At 31.1% G+C, this 23,826-nt stretch overlaps 1 protein-coding gene across 1 annotated transcript in view; it reads left to right on the top strand.

Annotated features, from left to right (window-relative positions):
• Positions 1 to 13,326, top strand: part of LOC132749916 (fibropellin-1-like) — a 131,952-nt gene extending 118,626 nt beyond the window's left edge. Inside the window, exons 6-10 of the mRNA XM_060739844.1 lie at positions 7,000 to 7,113; positions 11,508 to 11,621; positions 11,798 to 11,914; positions 12,275 to 12,296; positions 12,443 to 13,326. Of these exons, the coding sequence (XP_060595827.1) occupies positions 7,000 to 7,113; positions 11,508 to 11,621; positions 11,798 to 11,914; positions 12,275 to 12,296; positions 12,443 to 12,701 (626 nt within the window). The 3' untranslated portion in view covers positions 12,702 to 13,326. The remainder of the gene's footprint in view (positions 1 to 6,999; positions 7,114 to 11,507; positions 11,622 to 11,797; positions 11,915 to 12,274; positions 12,297 to 12,442) is intronic.
• The last annotated feature ends 10,500 nt before the right edge of the window (positions 13,327 to 23,826 follow it).

Here is a 23,826-nt window from a genome sequence, read left to right as displayed (position 1 = left end):
ATAGAACAAGTTGCCTTTTCAATTAATTTTGACAGAAATGGTAGGTTGCTCACTGGTCTGTAGTTAGAAAAAATGAGTTCGAGTCCAAGTTTTTTCAACAATGGCCTAACTATTGCCTGTTTCCAATTTGGTGGAAAGTCACCTTGCGACAACGAAAGATTCACTAGTGTGGTAATGATGGGAAGCAGTTCAGTCACAAATGACTTCAACACTCTCGTTGGCAAAACGTCAATTTCGCATGATTTTGTTTGCATGGAATTAATTATTTATTTCACATCATTTTCACTTAATGTTCCAAATTCCTCGAATTTTGGTACATCTTTTGGCAATGGTTCATAGTTCTTATGATGTTTAAGGTTGTCTCGTATTGTCTAAATTTTGTTCATGAAAAAATCTGCAAATTTATCAGCTAAACTGTTTTCGTTTTCGACGGTTGGCATTGGATTTTCGGACTTTCCGCCGGTGAGATCAGTCACGAAGTTGTAGAGTTTCTTGGAATCTCCCTTGAATGCGAGCACTTTCTGACTAAGTTTGCGTTTCTTTTCAAGATTTACTTCATAATTGTATTTATTCCTTGCATTTTTGAAGAATTCAAAATAATTTGGATTTTTGTGTTTTCTCCACATGCGCTCAGATTTTCGCAGAATACTCTTTGAGTGTTTTATACTCTCAGTAAACCAAGGCTTCGGATTTCGACATATAACTGTTTTTTTTTTCAATTTCAGGTGCATGTTTATCGACTATAGCTTTTATTTCGGATTCGAAAAGTTCCACATATTCAGTAATTGATTCACTTTCAATTTTTATATTTGTAATATCACTGGCAAATTCTGAGCGATCAATATCTTTAAAGTTTCTGTATATGATGGATTTGCTGATAATGTTCTCTTTTTTCACTTTTGTTGACGACTTTCACTACACGACGGTCTGAAAGAAATGGACCAGGTTCACATGAGACTAGCTCAACACCATTTGCGACCTCTGTGATCACAAGATCGAGACTTTGACCGAACACTTGTGTGGGGAAATGTACATGTTGTTCTAATCCCATAGCACACAAACAGTTATTAAATTCTGAAATAGCACCGGTGTCGTCGTGTATATGAAGATTGAAATCCCCCATTGTCAAGAGGTTTTGATATTTTGAAACAATGTCCTCCATAAATTCAAAGAAGTCTTTCACAAATTGCAGAGGAGTAGCTAATGATGGGGGTCTAATAAATTCCTACACAATTTATGGTAATGTTTTGGAAAACCAATTGCCATATTCCGTACTCAAAAGTTTGGGTCGCGCCGGATTCCTTTTTCCGCATTATATTGATGGTACTTTTACATGTCAAAGCAATACCGCCGCCAACACGATTTTTACGGTTTGCAACACTGAGTTTATAACCATTTTGGTTTAAATCTGATGTTTCAAAGTGAGATTGTTTGTCATCTGAATACCACGTTTCGTCAAAAAGCGCAAAGTCAATATTGTCCTCACGAAGCAATTGTCCGACTAGTACATCTTTGTTGACTACTGAATGACAATTTAATGTTAAACATGTCACATTTTCTCTGAAATTACTTAGGTCATTTTGTCGTTTCGGGTATACTAGGTTTGAGATATTCACACCACATTGTTTCTTTTTGTGTGTTTATTATTTTTGGATGTTTTGGTTCCAGATCTATAACTTCTAAAGTTCAAAATACCCAAACCTTTTAATCTTGCCAATAATTGCTGATCAGGTAAAATCCATTGTCTGGGCATTGATCTATATCTATATTTCAATAGCTCTCTTGCACTGTATGTCTCCAGGATAATCCATGGTGTACACTGAGAAGGTGTTCACCAGATTATGATGAAATCTTTTGTTACAATCCAATTGTTTTACACACAAATACTCCACAAATGCAATTAGTAATCCAAAACCAAATGCCAGACTCATAATGCTCACATATTCATTTAGTGCTAGAACAAAAATGAAGTCAATGCATAGTCTAGAAACCACTTAAAATCAAGATTTTATAGGAGACACAATTCAGCAGCCTTTCACACTTGGCGCTCAAACTAAAAATCCTTCCTAAAACTATTATATTTGAAAATTCAATATAATTTGTTATTTGAAATGTTCCCGAAACTAGATTGTTGTCTTGTCAGAAACACTTTGTCATTTTATTTTAGTTTGCACTTTCTATACCGTATAACGCCGTCTATACACAGTGTAGATCAATACTGTCTAGGCTATCTGGTACATACTCTGCTGTAAACAAGATTTCAAGATTTTATTAAAGCACAAACACAATGATGTCTTTTGCCATAAACAATAATGGCATGCATACATATATAAAAAAAATACATCAAACATCTAATTACGAGAAAATTAACATGTCATATATAATATCATAGTTATGAAATAAATGCTAAGAATATACAAAATAATGTTTGAAATAAATTTGAATTAGCTACCAGTTGTTTCTCTAGCTAGATTTGTATAGTGAATAAAATTAAGACAATTTCTATATAACATTCTGTTGCGAGCTATCCATTAAAATTTTAATCTTGTATATTTGGCCAAGAGCAGTAGTATTTTGGTAAATGTTCTCTTCGTAAATCAATATAATACGGAAAAGCAAGTAAAAATGATATACTTTTCCGCTACATTCATATTTCATTTTAATTGAAATCGTTGATTTCTTTCAATATTTCATCATCTTCCTTCTTCAATCATTAACTTTTGAGCAGAACATCTTAAACGTGAAATGGCTAGATCAATATTATTCTCTTTTCCAAACGTACTTTTAATTAATATACGTATCGAGTTCAGAAAACCATTGTTGTAAAAATTGATCATATATACGTTCGATTACAGCTTTAAGAAAAACAGAATGAGGCTTATCGAATAAATAAGAAAACCTTAAGTCTTGTAAAAGACATTTAACATCGTTAGTCCATTTATTAACAAATTGATTGTTATTATATGTCATTATCATCAAATTATACAAAAAAATAAATTGGATTCTTAGCAGTTGTAATAAAAAGCTTTTTTCAATGCTTATCTTAAGTAAAACAAGAAGGGCAACTCTCTCTAGTTCACCATATACGGTAGCAATACTTGTTTGTTGTCTGATATTTTTGCCTCTGTCAATCCTTTATCTATATTTACTTTAAACGACATTCTTTACCGATATTTCTTCTAAAAAAAATAAATACAGAATCCCTAAAGAAGGCCCAACACGGCAAAATTGAAAATGTTGCAGGCTCGGTTTGATTGAGCCTGTTCATGGACGGTACTAGAAAGTGCAAGTTACCGTCCACGCCCCCTAGCACCGGCTTTAGCAGAATTCAACATTTAAACATGAAATGGTACAATTTTGAATTTAGAAACATCCGCAGATGTGTTAATACGGCGATTATCATGGAACCTTCAATGTGACACAGTAGTGCCATTCCATGAGAAACGGCGTATGGTCCCCAAGTAATAAAAAGCGTGTGCCCTAAACGAGTAAACAATGGGCAGAACTAAATAAAATGGAATTTTGAAAGGGGGTCAGAGGTTATGAAGCCTGCGTATCACAGATAGGACGTCAAAGGCCAATTTAAAAAGCAGGCAACATATCCTAAGGGTGATTCAACATTATTCAAGTAGGAATATTGGAACCACCCAACTAGAAAATGCCGAAAAGTTGTAACTAAAAATACCACAAGCACAACAATAATGTCGTGCTGAACGATTCCTAAGGATCGAAAATATAACATCATTGAAAAGCCTATTATCACAGGTAAATATGCACCACGTGTTTACTGTATGTTTGGTACCCCATATGTTTTCCATATGTAAAACATCTGTGTTTCATGTGTTTGAAAAAAATGTGTTTAAGGACATGTGTTTTTCTTATGTAAGAATACCATATGTAAACAGGACTATATGAAAAACATTTGTCAACAAACATATGTTAAACTCATGGTTATCACGTGTTTTTCATATGAATAAGTTTTCATATGTTAAATATAGTTTCGAGAGTTTATTTCACAGTACATTTGGGCAATATGCCCATGCATACACAGTACATATAACAAAGCATACAATACAATCAAATGGTCAATGTCACTACATAATAAAACATTTATCATTAAGTTACACAGTATTTTTAGCAATCAGAAAACGTTAATTATAAATGGAATATACTATCAACATGTCTCAATTCATATACTGGTAAATCACAAAACAAAACGAAAATAAGTGTATGTAAGAAACAGTGATACAGCGTTTGGGACAAACTTTTGATTAACTGTAAAGAATAGTGTTTCGAACATCGAAAGCTTTAAATATATTACATTGATAAGTTTTCTTATTTCGATTTTCATTTTCTAATTCATCAATGTAACAATTTAGGTATATTTTGGTCTTTTCTAAAAAGTGTTTTTTTATATATTTTTTTCGTAATTCATTATATAGAGAACATTCTAAAATAAAGTGAAATTCATCTTCCAGATTAAAAACAATTTTTACATTTCCTATCATCAAAAGGTATAGCACTAGGTTTACTCCACCTGCCGGTTTCAATCTCGAGTCTATGTGAAGAAACTCTTAGCCGGGACAGAGCAATTCTAAATTTTCAATATTAATACAGTTTAGGTACTTTTGAAATTTAAAATCTGCAAATATTACATATGTACGAGCTCTAGTTGAGTTATTTATTTCTGAAAACCAATTTTGGATAAAAACATCATTTACTCTTTGTTTTAATAAACTTATAAATACATCTACATTGCCTACGCCTTGAGATAACCATACATAGTTAAAACCCAGCGACTGTCATAAATCTTTAACACTTCTAACCCATGTTTTTTTGTTAGGTCTTACCTGTAACTCTCTGTACAATATATGTGAACTTTGATATATTTTTCAAGATTTACACTTTTTAGCTCGATTATACGAAGTATATGGTGAGCTGTCCTACTCGCCCCGGCGTCGGCGTCGGCGTCCGCGTCCAGATTTCAGATTAAAGTTTTGGAGCAATAAAATATTTTTCACTATAACTTTGTCATTTCTTAAGCGTATCAACTTCAAACTTTAGATATATGTTCCTTGTCATTAACCATATCTTATGTGACAAGGTTCATAACTCTAGCACCAATATTTCCAGATTTATCTCCCCTTGAAATTTTCCTCAAAAATACTATTTTTACTGTTTCTTCTTTATTTCTTAAGGGATCAACCTCATACTTCAAATATATGTACCCTATCATCATCCCAATCTTATGTGACAAGGTTCATAACTCTAGCACCAATATTTTTAGATTTATCTCCCCTTGAACTTAGAATTTTCCTTAAAAAATATTTTGTTTTGCTGTTACTTATTTATTTCTAAAGGGATCAACTTCTTACTTCAAATATATGTACCTTATCATCATCCACATCTTATGTGACAAGGTTCATAACTCTAGCACTAATATTGCAAGAATTATCTCCTCATCAACTTAGATTTTTTTTAATAGGAAAATGTTATTTTTTACTATAACGTTTTTAGTTTTAAAGGTATCTACCTCAAACTTCAAATACTTATTCTTATCATGCAAAATTTACATTTTTATGTGACAATGTTCGTAAACTCTTGAAGACAATATTTTACAGATTTATCTTTCTTTGAACTTAGGATTTTCTTTAAAGAAGGTATTCTACCTTTCAAATTCAAAAATAAATATTTCTTATCATTACGCAAATGTTGTGTGACATCGCTCATAACTCTAATGGCAGACTATTTCTAGAAAAATATTCCACTTGATCTTGGAATTTATATTAAACAAATGATATTTTTTTACTATAACTTTAAACATAATTATACATAATTGGTTTTTCTTTCATAGTTTTGTCCTCCTTACTGCGTCCAGTATTTTATGAGTCGAGCTTGGCTGTCTCCTGTGACAGCTTTTGTTACAGTCTCTATTAGATTCTTAATGATTGTACATAAATTCTTAAAAGATTTTTGGTTCATGCATATATGTGCAACTTATGATTTTTGAGAGAATAGTCTGCCTTTTATTTTTATTCATGAATTTTTATCCTTTGTATATGTGAGTGTTTATTTTGTGAAATTTTAACAATGAAGGACCCAAATTGAAAGTGACCCGTAGGAGTGACCATCATATCATAAATATGATGCTCAAATGAAAGATTTATCAATTTAATAAGTTCCAAAACGAATACCCGAATTTTTTACATTTCATGTAAATTAAAGGGAGGTAATAGAAAGTTTATTTTCTATAAAGTCTGTAGTCAAATTTTTCAATAAGAAATGAATGCTTATATTTCAACTTTTAAATAAATTGTGTGTACAAATATTTGCAATACATGTTTAAACATATTCTACAATGTTTGAAAAATTGTTTTACAAGGGCATAATTATTATACATATATTTTCACTTACGTGTAGTGTTGAACAATTAACATTAACATTTTGTTAAATTCTTATGAATTATCAAGTTCCAGCAAAACCAAAACTCTGGAAAACAATTTACCATTTGTAATGAAAAACATGATTCATGTGAATCCATATATACCATAAAATGTAAAATACAATTTCCTTTTCTTGGAGAAACCCTGTTTCCTACCATATGAAAAACACATGTTATTTATGTGTATAAAAATGAAAAACATGTGTTTGCACCATAATGTAAAACACATGGGGTACTTTTCTTGGAGAAACCATATGTTTCTACCATATGTAAAACATGTGTGTCACATACGTTTGACATGTGGTGGCATATTTAGCAACAAAATAATATATTTATGAAAAAGTTAATGTAATGAATGCATTGTGTTAAATAAACCGTGTGTAAAACGTGTGAATGTTATTGATTGATTAGATGTTTGATTAAGGCTTTACAAAATATTGATTATTTATTAGGTTGATTGTTTACATGATTATATAAATATAGTAAAACTTGTTTGTACTAATTTTTCTATTCAATTGTAAATGTGGCTAAAATGATTTTTGATTTCATGTACAAAGATACGGACCAATGTCAATCAAATCCCTGTTTGAATAATGGCACATGCGTTGATGGTGACAGGTCCTATACTTGTAATTGTACTGAAAGATGGAGTGGTATCAACTGTGAAATAGGTACAGTAAAGTACACATTTATATGCATTTTAGTTAAATTTGCAATAAAATAAGCTTAGATTTTCTCATTTGATTTTTAGGCCCAATGAGATAATTATAAATATTCCAAAAAGGCAACTGAAATTATCTCCATGTCTATTTTTTAAAACAAACGTCCCTGAGAAAAAATATGTAATAAATATGCTCTTTTATTTCTATTTTTACATTTTATTATCTTTCATAGACAAACATCTTTATTCGAATACTTTAACGCATGTGTAAAAGATGTTACTTCCAAATTAAATACCTTTATTTCCTAACTGGTATTCTGCAATTTTACAATGCAGCTTTTGTAAATACAACGTAATGACAATAATGATTTAACAAACTACGGGGTACATTAATATGATTTTAATTACGCCAAAAATAATATCTTCAACATTTAAGATTTGGAATACAACAAATGTCAAGAACAACCATGTGATAATAACAGCACTTGAATTAATTCTCCTGCTGGTTACAAATGTGTGTGTACAGAGGGATATAACGGCGATAATTGTGCGATAGGTTTACCTGATTTAAGTAATGACGATGACGTTCAATTTGATTTCCCTTAATTTTGAATATTGCTGGTCTTTCCATTTAAATAAGTTTTTTTAAGTTTAAGCGGTATTCAATCTTCAGAACGAAGAATGAAGAACAAATGTAACAGCACTAATGTGAAATACGGATCGACATTGTACAGCCGCACGGCACTTGACACCTGTTTTAAATTAAAATCTAGAAACTGTTTTAAATAAAAATCTGGAAAAGGGTGGCTATCGAAAGCAATGAAATCATCAACAAAAAAAACATGAAAATTGCAAACTCATGGAATTGTTCCAACATGTCACATTGAAGATTCATTTCTAATTGCCGTATGAACACCTTTGCAGATGTTCCAAAATTAAACTTTTTAACATTTTCATGTTTGTATGTTGCATTCTGCTTTAGTCGGTACTAGAGGGCTTTAACGGTAACTTGTACTTTTCATAATCATTGCTTAGTACTGACTGGTTCTAGGAACGGATTCGGGAAAGCTTTTATAAACTTATAGCTTCATAAACAATCGAACTCAAATAGATTGTGAATAAATTAAGTTGAATAGATTTACAATGCAAACAAAACATGGAAAAAATGTAAAAAATAGAAACTGATAATTACTTTCTATTCTTGTAATTACATCAAGAGTTGGATGTTATACTTGAAAACTTCAAGTATGTTTTATATGTTATCTTCGGGGTGTATATAATTTACTATTTTTGTACATGTGTGTACTTTGGCTCCCCTACTTTGTACTTTATTTATTATATAACTGTATAATTCTGATGTTACCGCAATCGGATCACACTAGGTGCGCCACCTTTTAGGATCCTATCCTATTAAAATTCACTCGAGTCCAGAATAAAATACTACCCTGTTATAACTCAATTATGCATTAGAGAAAATACTGTTTTAGATTTTAAAAGATTATTTTCTACGTTCATTGCTCAGCGTTCTTTAAAATTACATTTCAAATATTAAATATCAAAGATTTCATGGTGAAGTGAGTTGTTCTTGCACGTGCAATTTCATCTAAGGGTGTTCTTGATACTTTATGACGAAACTTTAATTATGTAGTAGATATAAACCGAAAACTGTCCAAAATATTAAATTTCATGAGGCGCGTAGCGCCGAAGGGAATTCAATATTTTACTTATTGGTCAGTTTGAGGCCTATATCTTACTTAAATTGCTACTTTTACGTAGTAGATATAAGCCGAAAACTGTTCAATATGTAAAATATTGAATTTCATGAGGCGCGTAGCGCCGAAGGGAATTCAATATTTTACTTATTGGTCAGTTTGAGGCTTATATCTTACTCAAATTACTTCTTTTACTATCAAATATCATGTTATCTATCGAAAAATTAGAAATAATGTATTTTTGAGCTAGTAATGTACAATATTAATGTTTTAGCAATTATCTTTTTCTTACTTGTAAAACCCTTTAGGTAGCCCCTTGAATAACAAAATGTCCGTAGCATGAAATTTTCGTGTTTTGAAATATGACCAATTATGTACATGAACACAATCATATATACACAAAATATACCAGTTACACAAAATGTTGGACTTACACACACAGTATACATGAATTTACATTGGGGATTTTTACAAGGAATAATAAAAATGAAATGTTTTCAAATTTGTGTTGAATCTCGGATATTTTAAATGATTGACTGAAACAATCTATGACTTTTAAGAAGTATTTTTACTGACCATTTAGTGTTAAAATGATATTTTTACTTTACTACAACTATCTAGGATGTAAAAATTTGGATATTAATGCAACAAAATGATATTTTCTTATTTTTGAATTGATATTTGTCATACCACAGGAGTCTGGAATCGTTTCTTTATATAAGCAGTCAAACATAACCGCTTTTGTTTTAAATAGATGAATTTATTTTCTCTATTGTATTTAAAAGCTGACCATTACCCTTATTTAAAAAGTTGACCTAACTGAAACATAACGTACATACAATAAAGCAAATCATGTATGATTGTCAACTTAACGTATACATGTATTTAAAACAGAAAAAACGGACAATAGACAAGAAATTAATCCCATAAATATCATATTCTTACTGACGCTCCGCTATCTTTCACTTGGAAAGCGTAAACAGTGATATGATGTTAAGAGATTGAAAATCGAAAATCAGTAGGTTTGGAATAATAATTCGTTAAATGAGCCAGAGAACAAGACTAGTATTGTTCTTTTCCTAAAATTATGTAATTGCGTAATGGGCGAAGGAAAGACATTGCATCTTTCCTCGTGTTAACTTCTGTGATAAGAGGCTATATTTTACTTAATCGTTTTTTGTTTTTGTTTTTCTTTTCTTTTTGTTTTCTTTTTTTATTGGGAGAATTTTCCACAAAATCCTGTGGTCATACAAGCTTCTTTCAAGAGACGGCACGCTGTCTAATATTAATGTGTTACACGATTAATATTGGACTTACACATTAATATTGGACACCTACCTGTACTGTATAATAATACAGTACGGTCAGAACAAAGGAATGACGTCATAGTAGTAATTTAATATCAAATATCATGTTATCTATCGAAAAATTAGAAATAATGTATTTTTGAGCTAGAAATGTACAATATTAATGTTTTAGCAATTATCTTTTTCTTATTTGCAAAACCCTATATGTAGCCTCTTGAATAACAAAATGTCCGTAGCATGAAATGTTCGTGTTTTGAAATATGACCAATTATGTACATGAACACAATGATATACACAAAATATACCAATTACACAAAATGTTGGACTTACACACATACAGTATACATGAATTTACATTTGGGATTTTTACAAGGAATAATAAAAATGAAATGCTTTCAAATTTGTGTTGAATCTCGGATATTTTAAATGATTGACTGAAACAATCTATGACTTTTAAGAAGTATTTTTACTGACCATTTAGTGTTAAAATGATATTTTTACTTTACTACAAATATCACGGATGTAAAATTTTGGATATTAAAGCAACAAAATGATATTTTCTTCTTTTTGAATTGATATTTGTCATACCACAGGAGTCTGGAATCGTTTCTTTATATAAGCAGTCAAACATAACCTCTTATGTTTTAAAAGTGTTAAATAGATGAATTTATTTCCTTTATTGTATTTAAAAGCTGACCATTACCTTTATTTAAAAAATTGACCTAATTGTAACATATCGTACATACAATAAAGCAAATCATTTTTGATTGTCAACTTAACGTATACATGTATTTAAAACAGAAAAAAAACAACGGACAATAGACAAGAAATTAATCCCATAAAAATCATATCCTAACTGACGCTTCGCTATCTTTCACTTGGAAAGCGTAAACGGTGATATGATGTTAAGATATAGACACGAAAATCAGTAGGTTTGGAATAATAATTTGTTAAATGAGCCAGAGGACAAGACTAGCATTGTTCTTTTCCTAAAATTATGTAATTGTGTAATGGGCGAAGGAAAGACATTGCATCTTTCCTCGTGTTAACTTCTGAGATAAGGGGCTACATATTTTACTTAATCGTTTTAATTTTTTTTTTTTTTTTATTTTTCGATTTTTTTTCCGTTTTTTTTTTCGTTTTTTTAATTTGGAGAATTTTCCACAAAATCCTGTGGTCATACAAGCTTCTTTCAAGAGACTGCACGCTGTCTAATATTAATGTGTTACACGATTAATATTGGACTTGCACATTAATATTGGACACCTACCTGTACTGTATTAAAAATACAGTACGGTCAGAACAAAGGAATGACGTCATAGTAGTAACTTAACACTGACTCCTGATATAAATAAATATATTGAAACAAATGCTTTTTAATATAGATAAAGACGCATGTTTGTCTCAGCCATGTGAGAACAATGGTGCGTGTGTAAACGAAATCAATGGATTTGTATGTTATTGTGATCAGGGATACGAGGGATATAGATGTCAGAATGGTATGGTTATAACAGATATAAAAAGTAAACAAACTTTAAAGATTTTATTGATATAATTATTCATACAAATTCATGGCCCTGGGAAATACTAATTCTTACTGGATTGAGTCAAAAATGTTTGAAATGTTTTTCACTACAGGAGTAATGTTTAAATAGAACTATTTTTGTGTTTCCAGAAATTGGGGATCAAACAACATTTCTAGTTGTTCTGATATCTTCGATTTGCGTTTTGTCAATTGTTATCGCTACTGTATGTTGCTGTTATAGGTATAGAAGAGAACATAAAAAGACTAGTAAGTTGTTATTTAACAATCAAAATATGCAGCGAAAAACAAGCAGTCCTTTTACTAAAATTCTCTTTTTTAAAGTTTGCATTTAAATGTCAAGATAACATGATTCTAGCAAATTATTTTGTGCACCGAGTTCAAAGACTTAAGATTTGCCTTTAATTGTTTTGGCATTTGGATATTCAAAAAAATAAAGCACATGCCTTTTATATCAGGTGACCATCAACATAGTAATTTATAAATCTTATTGTAATACATTCCTAAGAAAAAGTCCAAAACAAAATATATGCAAGTATATAATACCATATCTGTAGATAAATTATTTCTTGTAATAACAATTCTGACGAATTCGTCGATGTCTTTCAGAAACGGACGCTTCGAATGTACTGTAAGTAATTTTAACGTTCATATTTTATTAGAAAATAAAAAAAGTCATACTTTGACTATTGATTTTGCTATAACATTTATAAACAGAATGTTCAACTTTTCTATGTAACTGTCAATAATGAATCAAATCTTCTATTCTAATAATAGTGGTAAAGAAGGTTTGCAAAACTCTAAAGAAGTTGAAGCCGTACAAACAGAAATGGAAGAAGGGCACTACAACGAGGAAGTTTACGACGAAATAAAGGAAAATAACGTGGCTGACCACGCTGATTACATACATCCGGTAAACGATGTTGAACTACCTAGAGATGCTGATGGTTATGTTAAATTTGCTGACAATGATGAGAGTGTTGGTTATTACAAATTAAAGCACACGAAAACTGAAGATTATTCCAAATTGTCTTGATACAAATTTTGAAAAGAACAATTTACTCATTTATCGTTTTACAAGTATATTTTTTCAGATAACATTGCCTAGACTATTCAATCATATTTATATTGAATATAAGCAAAAATTTAAAAAAAAAACCTTTATATAATTTATATTTTTATATCTCATGACTTAAAAATCTTTATACTGTAGATAAAATGAGTGGGTAAAAAGGTAAAAGAGCGTGGATCATTTTTGTATTTCAATTGTTTTTTTGTTCTATGGTGAGGTATGATGTCGTTTTTATCTTAAGTTTTGTACACTTGTTCAGCGATACGTTGTTAAACGTTTACTGTACGTATATATAAAAAATTACTATGTATGCTTTCCAAACTGAAGCTGCTCGTTATATAGGTAAACTATCTACTTTATTCATTTATAATGTCAATCCTTACGAATTTTGGGGGAATACTTACTTCAGTCTAGGGGAGACACTGTGTACGTATAGCGTTTTACATTTCAGCATTGAGTATGATTGTATGGAAGGGAGTTTTGTAGCTTTATTATAAACATTTCCTTATTGGATTCTTTGCTGTGATCTATTTTTTTCATGGTGGTGATATTGCTGGACGGTACTAGATTTGTTGAATATATTTGAGTGATTATTTTTTGTCTTTGTCAAGATGATCTTAGATTATGCTTTGTTTGGTTTTTGTTTATAAAATGGGTAGAAACCTTGGGGTGTTGCATAAGTGTTGCATAAGTGTGAAAAGGAATGATGCGGGTGATTCAGAAATTGAACTTAATTTGAAGAATTCAGAAGATATTTCCTTCCCGGACCCGGACAAAGATAATTAAACAGTAATACTAGTTTATAAATCAGATATGGTTTCATGTAATCTAAACCATACAGGAAGTAGACGGTCTATTATTAAAACCCTGCATTATACTTCATGTCCGAAAGTTAATCTATCAGTTTCTGAGGAGTCAGTGCAGCGTGTAGAAAATGGTATTAACCTATCAGGGCAAGTTATCGACCTGAATCAGTATTATTATGAAGGTACAGAAAACATTATTGTATGCATAAGCGGTTTACAGAGTAATGATCATGTATACTCCGATTCTTTTGAAGTTGAGCTCACTTTATCAATCATATTTTCATCTTTATCTTTGTTTTCTTTATTTATATCATTTTGTACGTAAAGTTATTTTTATGAACTACGTCGAAACGTTCCTGGAAAAAAATAAGCTTGCATTGATCACAAGTTTGCTGTCTTCACAAGTATTGTTTCTTATTGGAAGTTTTGGTTCATTTCAAAGGCATTCAGTGTCATGTGCTGTTGTTGGCATGTTTGTGCATTTTAGTTGGCTAACTGCATTATTCTACATGAATGTATGTACGAATCATATGTATAAGACACTGACAGGAATGAGGATAGTGTCTAGTAGTTCTGGTGTGAAAACGTGTGTCTGTTACATAGTCTATGTTATATCAATGTCATTAATGTTTGTTCTTCTTAATGGTGTCATAGCAACCATATTGTCAGAAGGTTTTGGTTATGGTGGAATGTACTGCTACATATCCTCGCAATTAAGAATAATGATTACTGTTGGTTTTCCAGTGTCATACGTGATTTTAACCAATGCAGGTATGTTTATTGCTGTCATTGTTAAATTGAAGCGAGCACCCTCGTTAGTTAAGAATGTTAAACGTGAAAGGAATGACTTGCTCATATTTGCAAAACTGTCTACAATAACTGGAGCAACATGGATTTTCGGCTTATTGTATGCATGGACAAACATGGTAGTGTTTTCCTTTATGTTTATTTTACTGAATGCTGGCCAGGGCGTCTTTATAATGTTCGCGTTTATCTTTAATAGGCGTGTGTTTCAAATGATAAAACAAGTGTGCATAAACAAAAATGATATACAGTCACTACAAAATCAACGCAATCAAAATATGTCTGATCTTTTAAAACATATGTATGTAAAGAAATAGAACATTATGTTACAGTTGTTTATAATAGATCTTACAGAGGTGCATTGGCAATATTTAGAAGTAGGACAGCTCCAATAGGTATTGTACTAGGAAGATATAATGGACTACAAGTAGAACAAAGACTCTGTTTCCATTGTAAGAATATCTTTGAGCATGAAACACATGCATTGTTACATAACTCTCTTTATGATTCAATTAGATTAGAATTACTTCAATCGGTAAACACACTTTGTAATGGTTGTGACAATTTAACTGATATCGATAAGGTTATCAAGGCTATAGCATCCTAGTAAATAACAGAAAAATTGTTTCATATCATTAGTGATCATAGAATACCCTGTCTTGTATATGTGATATATTGTCCTAGTGTTTATAGTACCCCTGTAGTAGATTGTTTTAATGATATTAATGTTTTAGTATGTACCTAAAGTTTCCTTGTTAATCTTTATGTGCTCTGATCTGACCAATCACACACCATTATTTTACATCCATGTTTTATACTGTGGAGCATTTTGGCATTTTATTATACTTCAGTCCTTTTACATTCCGTTTTAAGTTTAAACATGATAAACAAGGATACTTTAAGTGATTTTACCTGTATTTTATGTATATAAAAGTGAAATATAAGTATTTTGTTGTGTAGGAAATGTGTCAACGTCGGATACCCACGATTGATAAACATGTTACATAACATGCAATCAATGTTAATGGTTCAGCCGTGGGTATCCGACGATGGAAATGTGTGTAGCTAAGGGAGATAAATCTCCTGTGCATAAAAAACAGTGTACTTCTGCGTTATGGGCTGGGGAGTTGTCGCCCTTAGAAGTAAACGTCTTGTAATTATATTTAAAATGGCTGTACATATATTTTTGGTTTGTATTGTATATTTATATATGTCTATGTTTCTATGTATAGATGAAACTATGATAAACATATAAATAAATGAATATTGTAATCAAATTTGTAATATAACAAATATATTTGGAATGAAAGTTTATAGCATGGTTATTATTGAAAACACAGGTTTCGTGGCATTGACATTGTCTTTTTAATAATCTTGCCACGGTTTCTGGTTTTTATTGATTTTCGGTAATTTTGTTTTATGTCTGTTTAATATAATTGTTGTAAGACTTATTCAAAGTAAGCAAAAGTAATTTATTCGATTTTTCATTCATTTTAAGCATTTATTTTTATGGTGTTTCAAATTATTTTTAGCATGTTTTCAGTAAATTTAAATTAAACAAAACCATTACTCTGGAAAAATCGACTTCTTCTTATTGGGCAAGTAAATCAATTGTTTATAAAAATAATTCAAAACACTAACTTGGTAAGTGCTAATAAGTAAGCTAACCAATTGAATTAGTTAAGAATCGCGCAGCCGCTTTAATGAATTAGTTTTGTATAATAATATACTAACTAATATATGCTAACCTGTAGTTAAAATTCAAAACTTTATTTTGTATTTTCGATGAGGAAATGTATTTTTAAAGTATACAAATTTACAAACGAATTCGACGTAGCTTTGCTTGCTTATTGCATATAATTATTTAATGTTGAATTGATAATTCAGTTTGCTGTATGTATATGTTTAATAGATTTTTATGTGTGAAATTAAGTGATTATATAATGAAACAAACGAAGCGGCGTACCTAAAGAAACATTTTTATATTGTGTTTGTGTATTACCGTAGTATGATACCTAAGTGTTATATTATATACCTATATTTATGAAACGTATTTTTTTTATCCATCATGGTTTTCCATATAGTGTTTTATATCTAAGCTTTATACTAAAAACAAGTTGCTTCAGCGTAAGATATTCAGGTGCGTCAATTTATTGGAATGTCTTTAATTTTACCAACCAAAATGTCGGCGTGGAACGGATAACCGCGTGTCTGCACCCTTAGGCCCTTGATGAGTATTGAGCTGTTGACTAGCAACAAGGACCTGCGATCCTTGATTTTTGGATGGAATCCACTTATAATCAAACGAACGTTTTAACTTTTATATATAAGCATTGATTGAAATTTTTTCATGGTAATATTATCTTGTACATATTTTTCTCGTAGTTTATAGTATTACTATAAGAAATTCTGCATTTCATTTCCTTGTAAATAAAATTATAAAAATATTGTATTTAGTTGTTGGTTTGTTCCGTTATTCAGTTGTATGTCATCTCCAATGGCGTTGTCAAACATGTGATAGTAAAAAAACCCGAGGGAAATTGGCAATCTAGTGCATTTTAAAGGAACTCCACTGAGGTCCAAAAGCCTGAAAATTTAAAATTTGAATTTTTTTTTTATTTTCTTACATAGATCAACTTGGGCATTTAAAACAAGCAAAATTATTACACAGAGAAATTTAGAAATATACTCAGAAATAAATTGAAATCGCATTTTTGTGCTATTCTTAGTTTATTTGAGTGATAAGCCTTGCAACGTATAAGTCTATTGTAATATTTCAGAATAAAAACAATTATTCTGGAAAATTGGAGAGAGCAAATGATCTGAAACTTGTGTATTGTGTGAGACTTACACCAAATGGAAAGTTATTTCAGTCCCGTCAAATAAAAAAAAACTCAGTGGAGTCCCTTTAATTTTAAAATATAGATGTGAACTTCTTTTCACAAAATTTCAGACATAAGAACAACAAGCTAGTTTTTTTTTAAATTAAAGTCGATTACTGAAAAAAATCTACATATGAAACAGAGGTTTCTTATGTTTTGTCCCTTATTGTAACGTTTCTACATTTCCTAGAAAATGTCAGATTTAAACACATTGAAGAGCGTTAAATCCTTGTCTGTCTTTAAATACTAAATGATGGTGTCTGATGCTCTTTTGGTCGCACATTGTAAAATATAACCTGAAGACAATTTTCAGACATGCAAGGAACTTTTTACACATCAAAAAACTAATATGAAATGATGCTGAAAGACTCTTTCATTAGACTTACTAAGAAAGGGATAAGCCCCTTTTCTATCAAAATTCAGGGAAAAATAACATGTTAAATTTTACTAAAGTGAAAGACAACCTTTAATGTAAACTAAATAAATGGAATCTTCAATAAATTTGAAATAATGGCGCCCGAAGGGAAAGAAACATATTTATGACCCCCTGCTATAGAAGAAAAAAACAAAAAAAACAAATGTAAAATACGAAGTTTTGAAATTGTTTATTGGTGAAAATTTCACATCATCTTTGAAGCCAAATTTTATTCAAAAATTATAAAAAAAGTATTTTTTCCTCTTTTTTTAAAAGAAATATAAGATATAATCTAAAAAGATAATAGACACCTTTAATTTACATGACCTTTATATGACATTGACTTTAAGGGCAAATGATTGAATTTCAATTAAAGTGGCGTAATCATAGATTTAATTCAAATTTGGACAAAACAACAAATAAGACAAAACCGTGGTAAGGAAAACTTCAAATGTGGCTCTTTACTGTCACATTGTCGTTAACTTTGGTATACGTGATATTTGAGCTCAAATCCACATGAGTGAGAAGCTAAAACTCTTTCTACTAGGCCATTGAAGTAGTTGAAATTTACTCATTCATTTTGACAGGGATATGATGTATTAAAAATATGACTTATTCTCATTGATAGACACTAAAGATAATGAATAAAAAAACATTCTCTATATAATCCGAGAAAATAAACATATTTATGTTATACTGCTTTTCACAATTTTCTGTTAAGAAGTACGAGGACGGTCATAACAAATCGATTTGTTTACTTTTTAAGTACATCTTACATGTGGGTATAAACTAAAATCACTTCATATACATATGTATATATACGCTTCACTTGTAGATACATAATAAATCCTTTATTACTAGTAATTTTAAAAACATGTAGATTTTGGTAGATTTTTAAATCAATTCAACAAAGTCATTCAAACACATTTTTAATAACAAATTTAACTTTGTAAAATCACTTTGTTAACCTCATCAACTTTTCACCATGCCCTTAATAATAGCCTGTGGAGACCGCCCCTTTGGGTTGTCCGCAACAAGCTATATATGAAGTTCGAATCTTATAAATCACTAAATAACTACATATACTACTATAAGGGCGACAGAATGGTGTGCAAAAGAGTCCTGTCGCCTCTCTTCCTGCGCAGCGCCGCATGAAGATCACGCAACGTAAACGTTATAAAATGGAGGATCACGGTCTATCAACACATTTTCCAAGAATAATCCCGCACATGTTCAATATGTAATCAGTCCGGGATAATCGCTAGCCATGGTAAAGTACCAATATATTCCTCTTGAAAACATAGGTTGACAAGTTTTGTCCTATGGACCCATAGAAGAGAATTCTTGACCGTTGACGCTGAAGCAAACGGGACACAAGCGAAACCAATATCATTACCACGATAGTACTAGTAATGGCATCCATCGAATTGTGTTCTGGCTGTTAAAGTGTTGCAACCCCATGCCAAAACAATATCAACCTGAATATCGGTGGTGGGAAACGCTACAAGCGTCTGTCAAACGTACATGACGATGGCTGATCTGACCACTTAATGTCGCATTAAGACCGTCCGAGTGAATTCGATATCTGATTATCAGTCTCTAGACATTGACCCCTGTAACCTGTCGACGGCGTTGTTGAACGTCTATGATCGTCAATGCCCTTATTACACATAGACTGATTAACATAGCTCGCTCGTGTCTGAAATAATACACGGGAGGGCACCTGAGGTTCTTACTACACCAGTAAAAAACTGGAACGTCGCCATACAATATATACTGTGTCGGTCGGTGTGACGTAACCCCCCCCCCCCCAAAAAAAAAACAACAACAAAAAACAATAAAAAAAAAAAACAAAAAAAGACAATAAAAATAAAATTTAAAAAAAAAAACACAAAAAAAAAAAAAAACAAAAAGAAACGAAAACACCACACACATTATAGCTGTCCTCCTCGGCCGTAAGTACATTCTTAGACATTGTAAATATTTTCTAAGAATTGACAACAGCCGTAATGTGTGACCGACAGACAGTCAAACTGTGAAATATCTCAATCATCTCAAATCAGCTGCAGTCTGGATCTGTGTACTTCACGTTTTGGCGCATAGTTATAACACGGAAACAATGGGGGAACTGGTGAAAAGTTTCTTTATCTGTTATAAGTAAGGAAATAGCTTTACTTATTATTAATTTATATTTTTTATTATTTATTTATTTATATATATTATTTATAATATATATTACAGAAAGTAATGCAAAGTTCTATCAAGCATACGATGAAATTAAAATTGCTGCAAGAATCGGCACTAGTCAATTAGTGCAAGGGTAGCTGCTGTTCAATATAGTTAAATTGTAGAGATAGAAACATCCGTTGATGTATTCATTAATATCACTTTAAAATAAATTATTATATATTTATTTCAGACAATAAAATTTATTTAACAGAAGACGACGCGTCCACATTCCATCCCCTTTTACTTATAGTTTCAAGTCTCAACATGTTTTAACTTTATAACAGAAACGAAGAAAATGTAAACATAATGAGGGATATAGCAAGAACAACATGGCCGATGATACAAGGGAAATTATCCAAAAAAAATTATGACGCAGAGAAATTCTGACTTTAACAAGAAAGGATGTCACGAATAAGTCGCCAAGTGATTGCCTGCATTTTCACAACCAAGTTGTTCCCTTAAGATAGCTCGCCTACTTTCAACAAATCTCAGATCTTGATGATGTTTGATAAATATGCAAACATGTAGATATATAAGCTTTACTTCATAGGGATTTTTTTTTAATAAAAGAGCGTTACTATGACAAGATTGAATAATATTACACTAGTGTAATAACACATTGACATGACGACATTTGTGTTCTATACAAACATAGCTTTAAAAAAATGCACCTTTGCGTTAGCCGTTTACACAATAGGCGCGTCAACGAAAAATGACTCTTTTTTAACTGTAAAACGTTCTCATTATAAAATGTGAATAGAATATTATATTTGTGGAGTTTCAATACTAAATTCATTGAAATCCTTAAAATAAATAATAATAAATATATCATATATCATATTAAAATATTTAATAAATTCTTTTCTTCATATCTTAAAAGTTAAAACCACGTTAAAACTATCTTCATTCGTTAGCACTTTTTTTATAATCGTGTTGTTTAAAATTAGTTTTAGCACGTTTAAAGTAAATTTAAATTAAATAATGAATATTACTTATGAAAATCGGCTTTTAATTATTTGTCAAGTAAATCAAAACGGTTTATAAAAATAATTATAAACACTAAATAGCTAAGTGTTAAATAGTAAAAATAATGATAAACAAGATCAACAAGGAAAGGCGGCGTTCAATGAACGCAACCCCACACGACCCAGCAATAAGAACAAGCGGGAAGGAGTCGTGTTGGACGCAAACAAAAAAACAGGACAGGGCGTAAGAGTATACGGAGTGTACGAAGAAGCTTATTACTAAAAAGATACTGTCGTATTGTCATACTATCATGTCTTCATATTGTTGCATTGTCGTACTTTCGGGTCTTCATATTGTTCTCACTTATAAAGACATGATAGTAAGACAATGCAACAGTATAAAGACATGATAGTACGATAATGCAACAAAATGAAGACATTATATTGCGACAATCATAGACATCCAACCAAGTTTTAACAAAATGTTAAAATTAATGAATAAAAAATACATTCATAGAAAATAAAAGATACTATGGTTAAAATGTTTGTTCACATTTTTCCTTGTTCCTGGTTCATCTTTCACTTTGGTATAAACTAAAATCACTTCAATGTATAACTGTTGGGTTTTGTTCTGTAATGCAGATGTATGTCTTCTCCCATCGTTTTGTCAAACATATGACAGTAAAAAAAACTAACAGAGGGGAAAAAGAAAAAATTTGCTTTGGTGCATTTTTAAGGAATCCACTGAGGTCAAAATTTGAAATTTCTCAAATAAGATTAGCCCAATTAGCTTGGGCATTTAAAACAAGCTATTTATGCACAGGGAAATTTAGAAATGTACAGAGGAGAAAAATAAATGTTTGTTTTTAAGTGTTGTTTTTTAAAGGAACTCCACTGAGGTGAAAAAAGACTGAAAATACACTTTCATCTTATTCCAGTTGATTATATCATAAAAAAGTCGATATGACGTAGGAAAGCAAAATCTGAAACAGACAGAGTTCTGGACTTTTGGGATGTTTATAAGTACTAATATGTTAAAATAGGCTTAAGTGGTCTCATCACACAACTCGAAGAAATTCTGCAAGCGGTAGAAGTTTCGTGATATAAATTATCCAGACATTCAGTAAGCATGAATAAGAAAACTGATGAAATAACGTAACAATTTACATTATAAGTACGTTACCCAAAAAATGTACCAAGATTTAAATTAGTTTACACATAATGCAAAAATGTCGCATTGTTGTACTATCATATCTTTATACCATCGCATTGTCGAACTATCATGTCTTTATACTGTCGCATTGTCGTACTACCATGCCTTCATACTGTCGCATTGTCATACTATCATATCTTCATACTGTCGCATTGTCGTACTTTCATGTCTTTATACTATCGCAATGTCGTACTATCATATCTTCATACTGTCGCATTGTCGTACTCTCATGTCTTTATACTATCGCAATGTCGTACTATCATATCTTCACAGTGTCGCACTACCATGCCTTCATACTGTTGCAATGTCGTACAATCATATCTTCATACTGTCGCATTGTCGTACTATCATGTCTTTATACTGTAGCAGTGTCGTACTATCATATCTTTAAACCATTGCATTGTCGTACTGTCATGTCTTTACACTGTCCGATTTTCGTACTATCATGTCTTCATATAGTCGCTTTGTCGTACTATCATGCCTTCTTACTGTTGCATTGTCGTACTTTATTGTTTTTATATTATTGCATTGTTGTACTATCATGTCTTGATATTGTTGCAATGCTATCATGTCTTCTTACTATAAAATTTCGTACTAACATGTCTTCACACTGGTGCATTGTCGTACTGTCATGTCTTTAACCTGTCGTGTTGTCGTACTATCATGTCATCATACTGTCAAATTGTCGTACTATCATGTCTTCATACTGTTGGATAGTCTAACTACCATGCCTTCATTCTGTCGCAATGTCGTACTATCATATCTTCATACTGTCGCATTGTCGTACTATCATGTCTTTATACTGTCGCATTGTCGTACTATCATATCTGCATAGTGTCGCATTGTCATACTATCATGTCTTCATACTGTCGCATTGTCGTACTATCATGTCTTTATATTGTCGGATTGTCGCACTATCATATCTTCATAGTGACGCATTGTCGTACTATCATATCTTCATAGTGTTGCATTGTCGTACTATCATGTCTTCATATTGTCGCATTGTCGTACTGTCATGTCTTTTAACTGTTGCATTGTCGTACTATCATGTCTTTATACTGTCGCATTGTCGTACTATTATGTCTTTATATTGTCGGATTGTCGTACTATCATATCTTCATAGTGACGCATTGTCGTACTATCATATCTTCATAGTGTTGCATTGTCGTACGATCATGACTTCATATTGTCGCATTGTCGTACTGTCATGTCTTTATACTGTTGCATTGTCGTACTATCATGTCTTTATATTGTCGGATTGTCATACTATCATGTCTTTATTCTGTCGCATTGTCGTACTATCATGTCTTCATACTGACGTATTGTCGTACTATCATATCTTTATACTGTCGCAATGTCGTACTATCATATCTTCATACTGTCGCATTGTCGTACTATCATGTCTTTATACTGTCGCATTGTCATACTATCATATTTTCATAGTGTCGCATTGTCATACTATCATGTCTTCATATTGTCGCATTGTCCCGTACTATTCCCGTACTATGTCTTTATACTTTTGCATTGTCTTATCCTATGGAATACGGGATATTCGAGTTCAAGATCCCACATGAGTGAGAGGGCTTAAACTCTTTTTACTAGGCAATTTCACAACAAAAAGTTATTTATTTAAAACGTATTAAAAAATATAACTTATTCTTCCTGATAACATCTAACCAAAGTTTTAACAAAAATGTTAAAAATAATGAATAAAAGTTGCTTTTCCGATAAAATTTAATAAACATAGATAAACTGACATATCTATGTTAAACTGT

The sequence above is a fragment of the Ruditapes philippinarum genome, unplaced genomic scaffold (assembly GCF_026571515.1).
Source record: "Ruditapes philippinarum isolate M1 unplaced genomic scaffold, ASM2657151v2 ctg5340_1_1_1_1, whole genome shotgun sequence".
Taxonomy (NCBI): Eukaryota; Metazoa; Mollusca; class Bivalvia; order Venerida; family Veneridae; genus Ruditapes; species Ruditapes philippinarum.
This window is presented reverse-complemented; position numbering and strand designations above follow the sequence as displayed.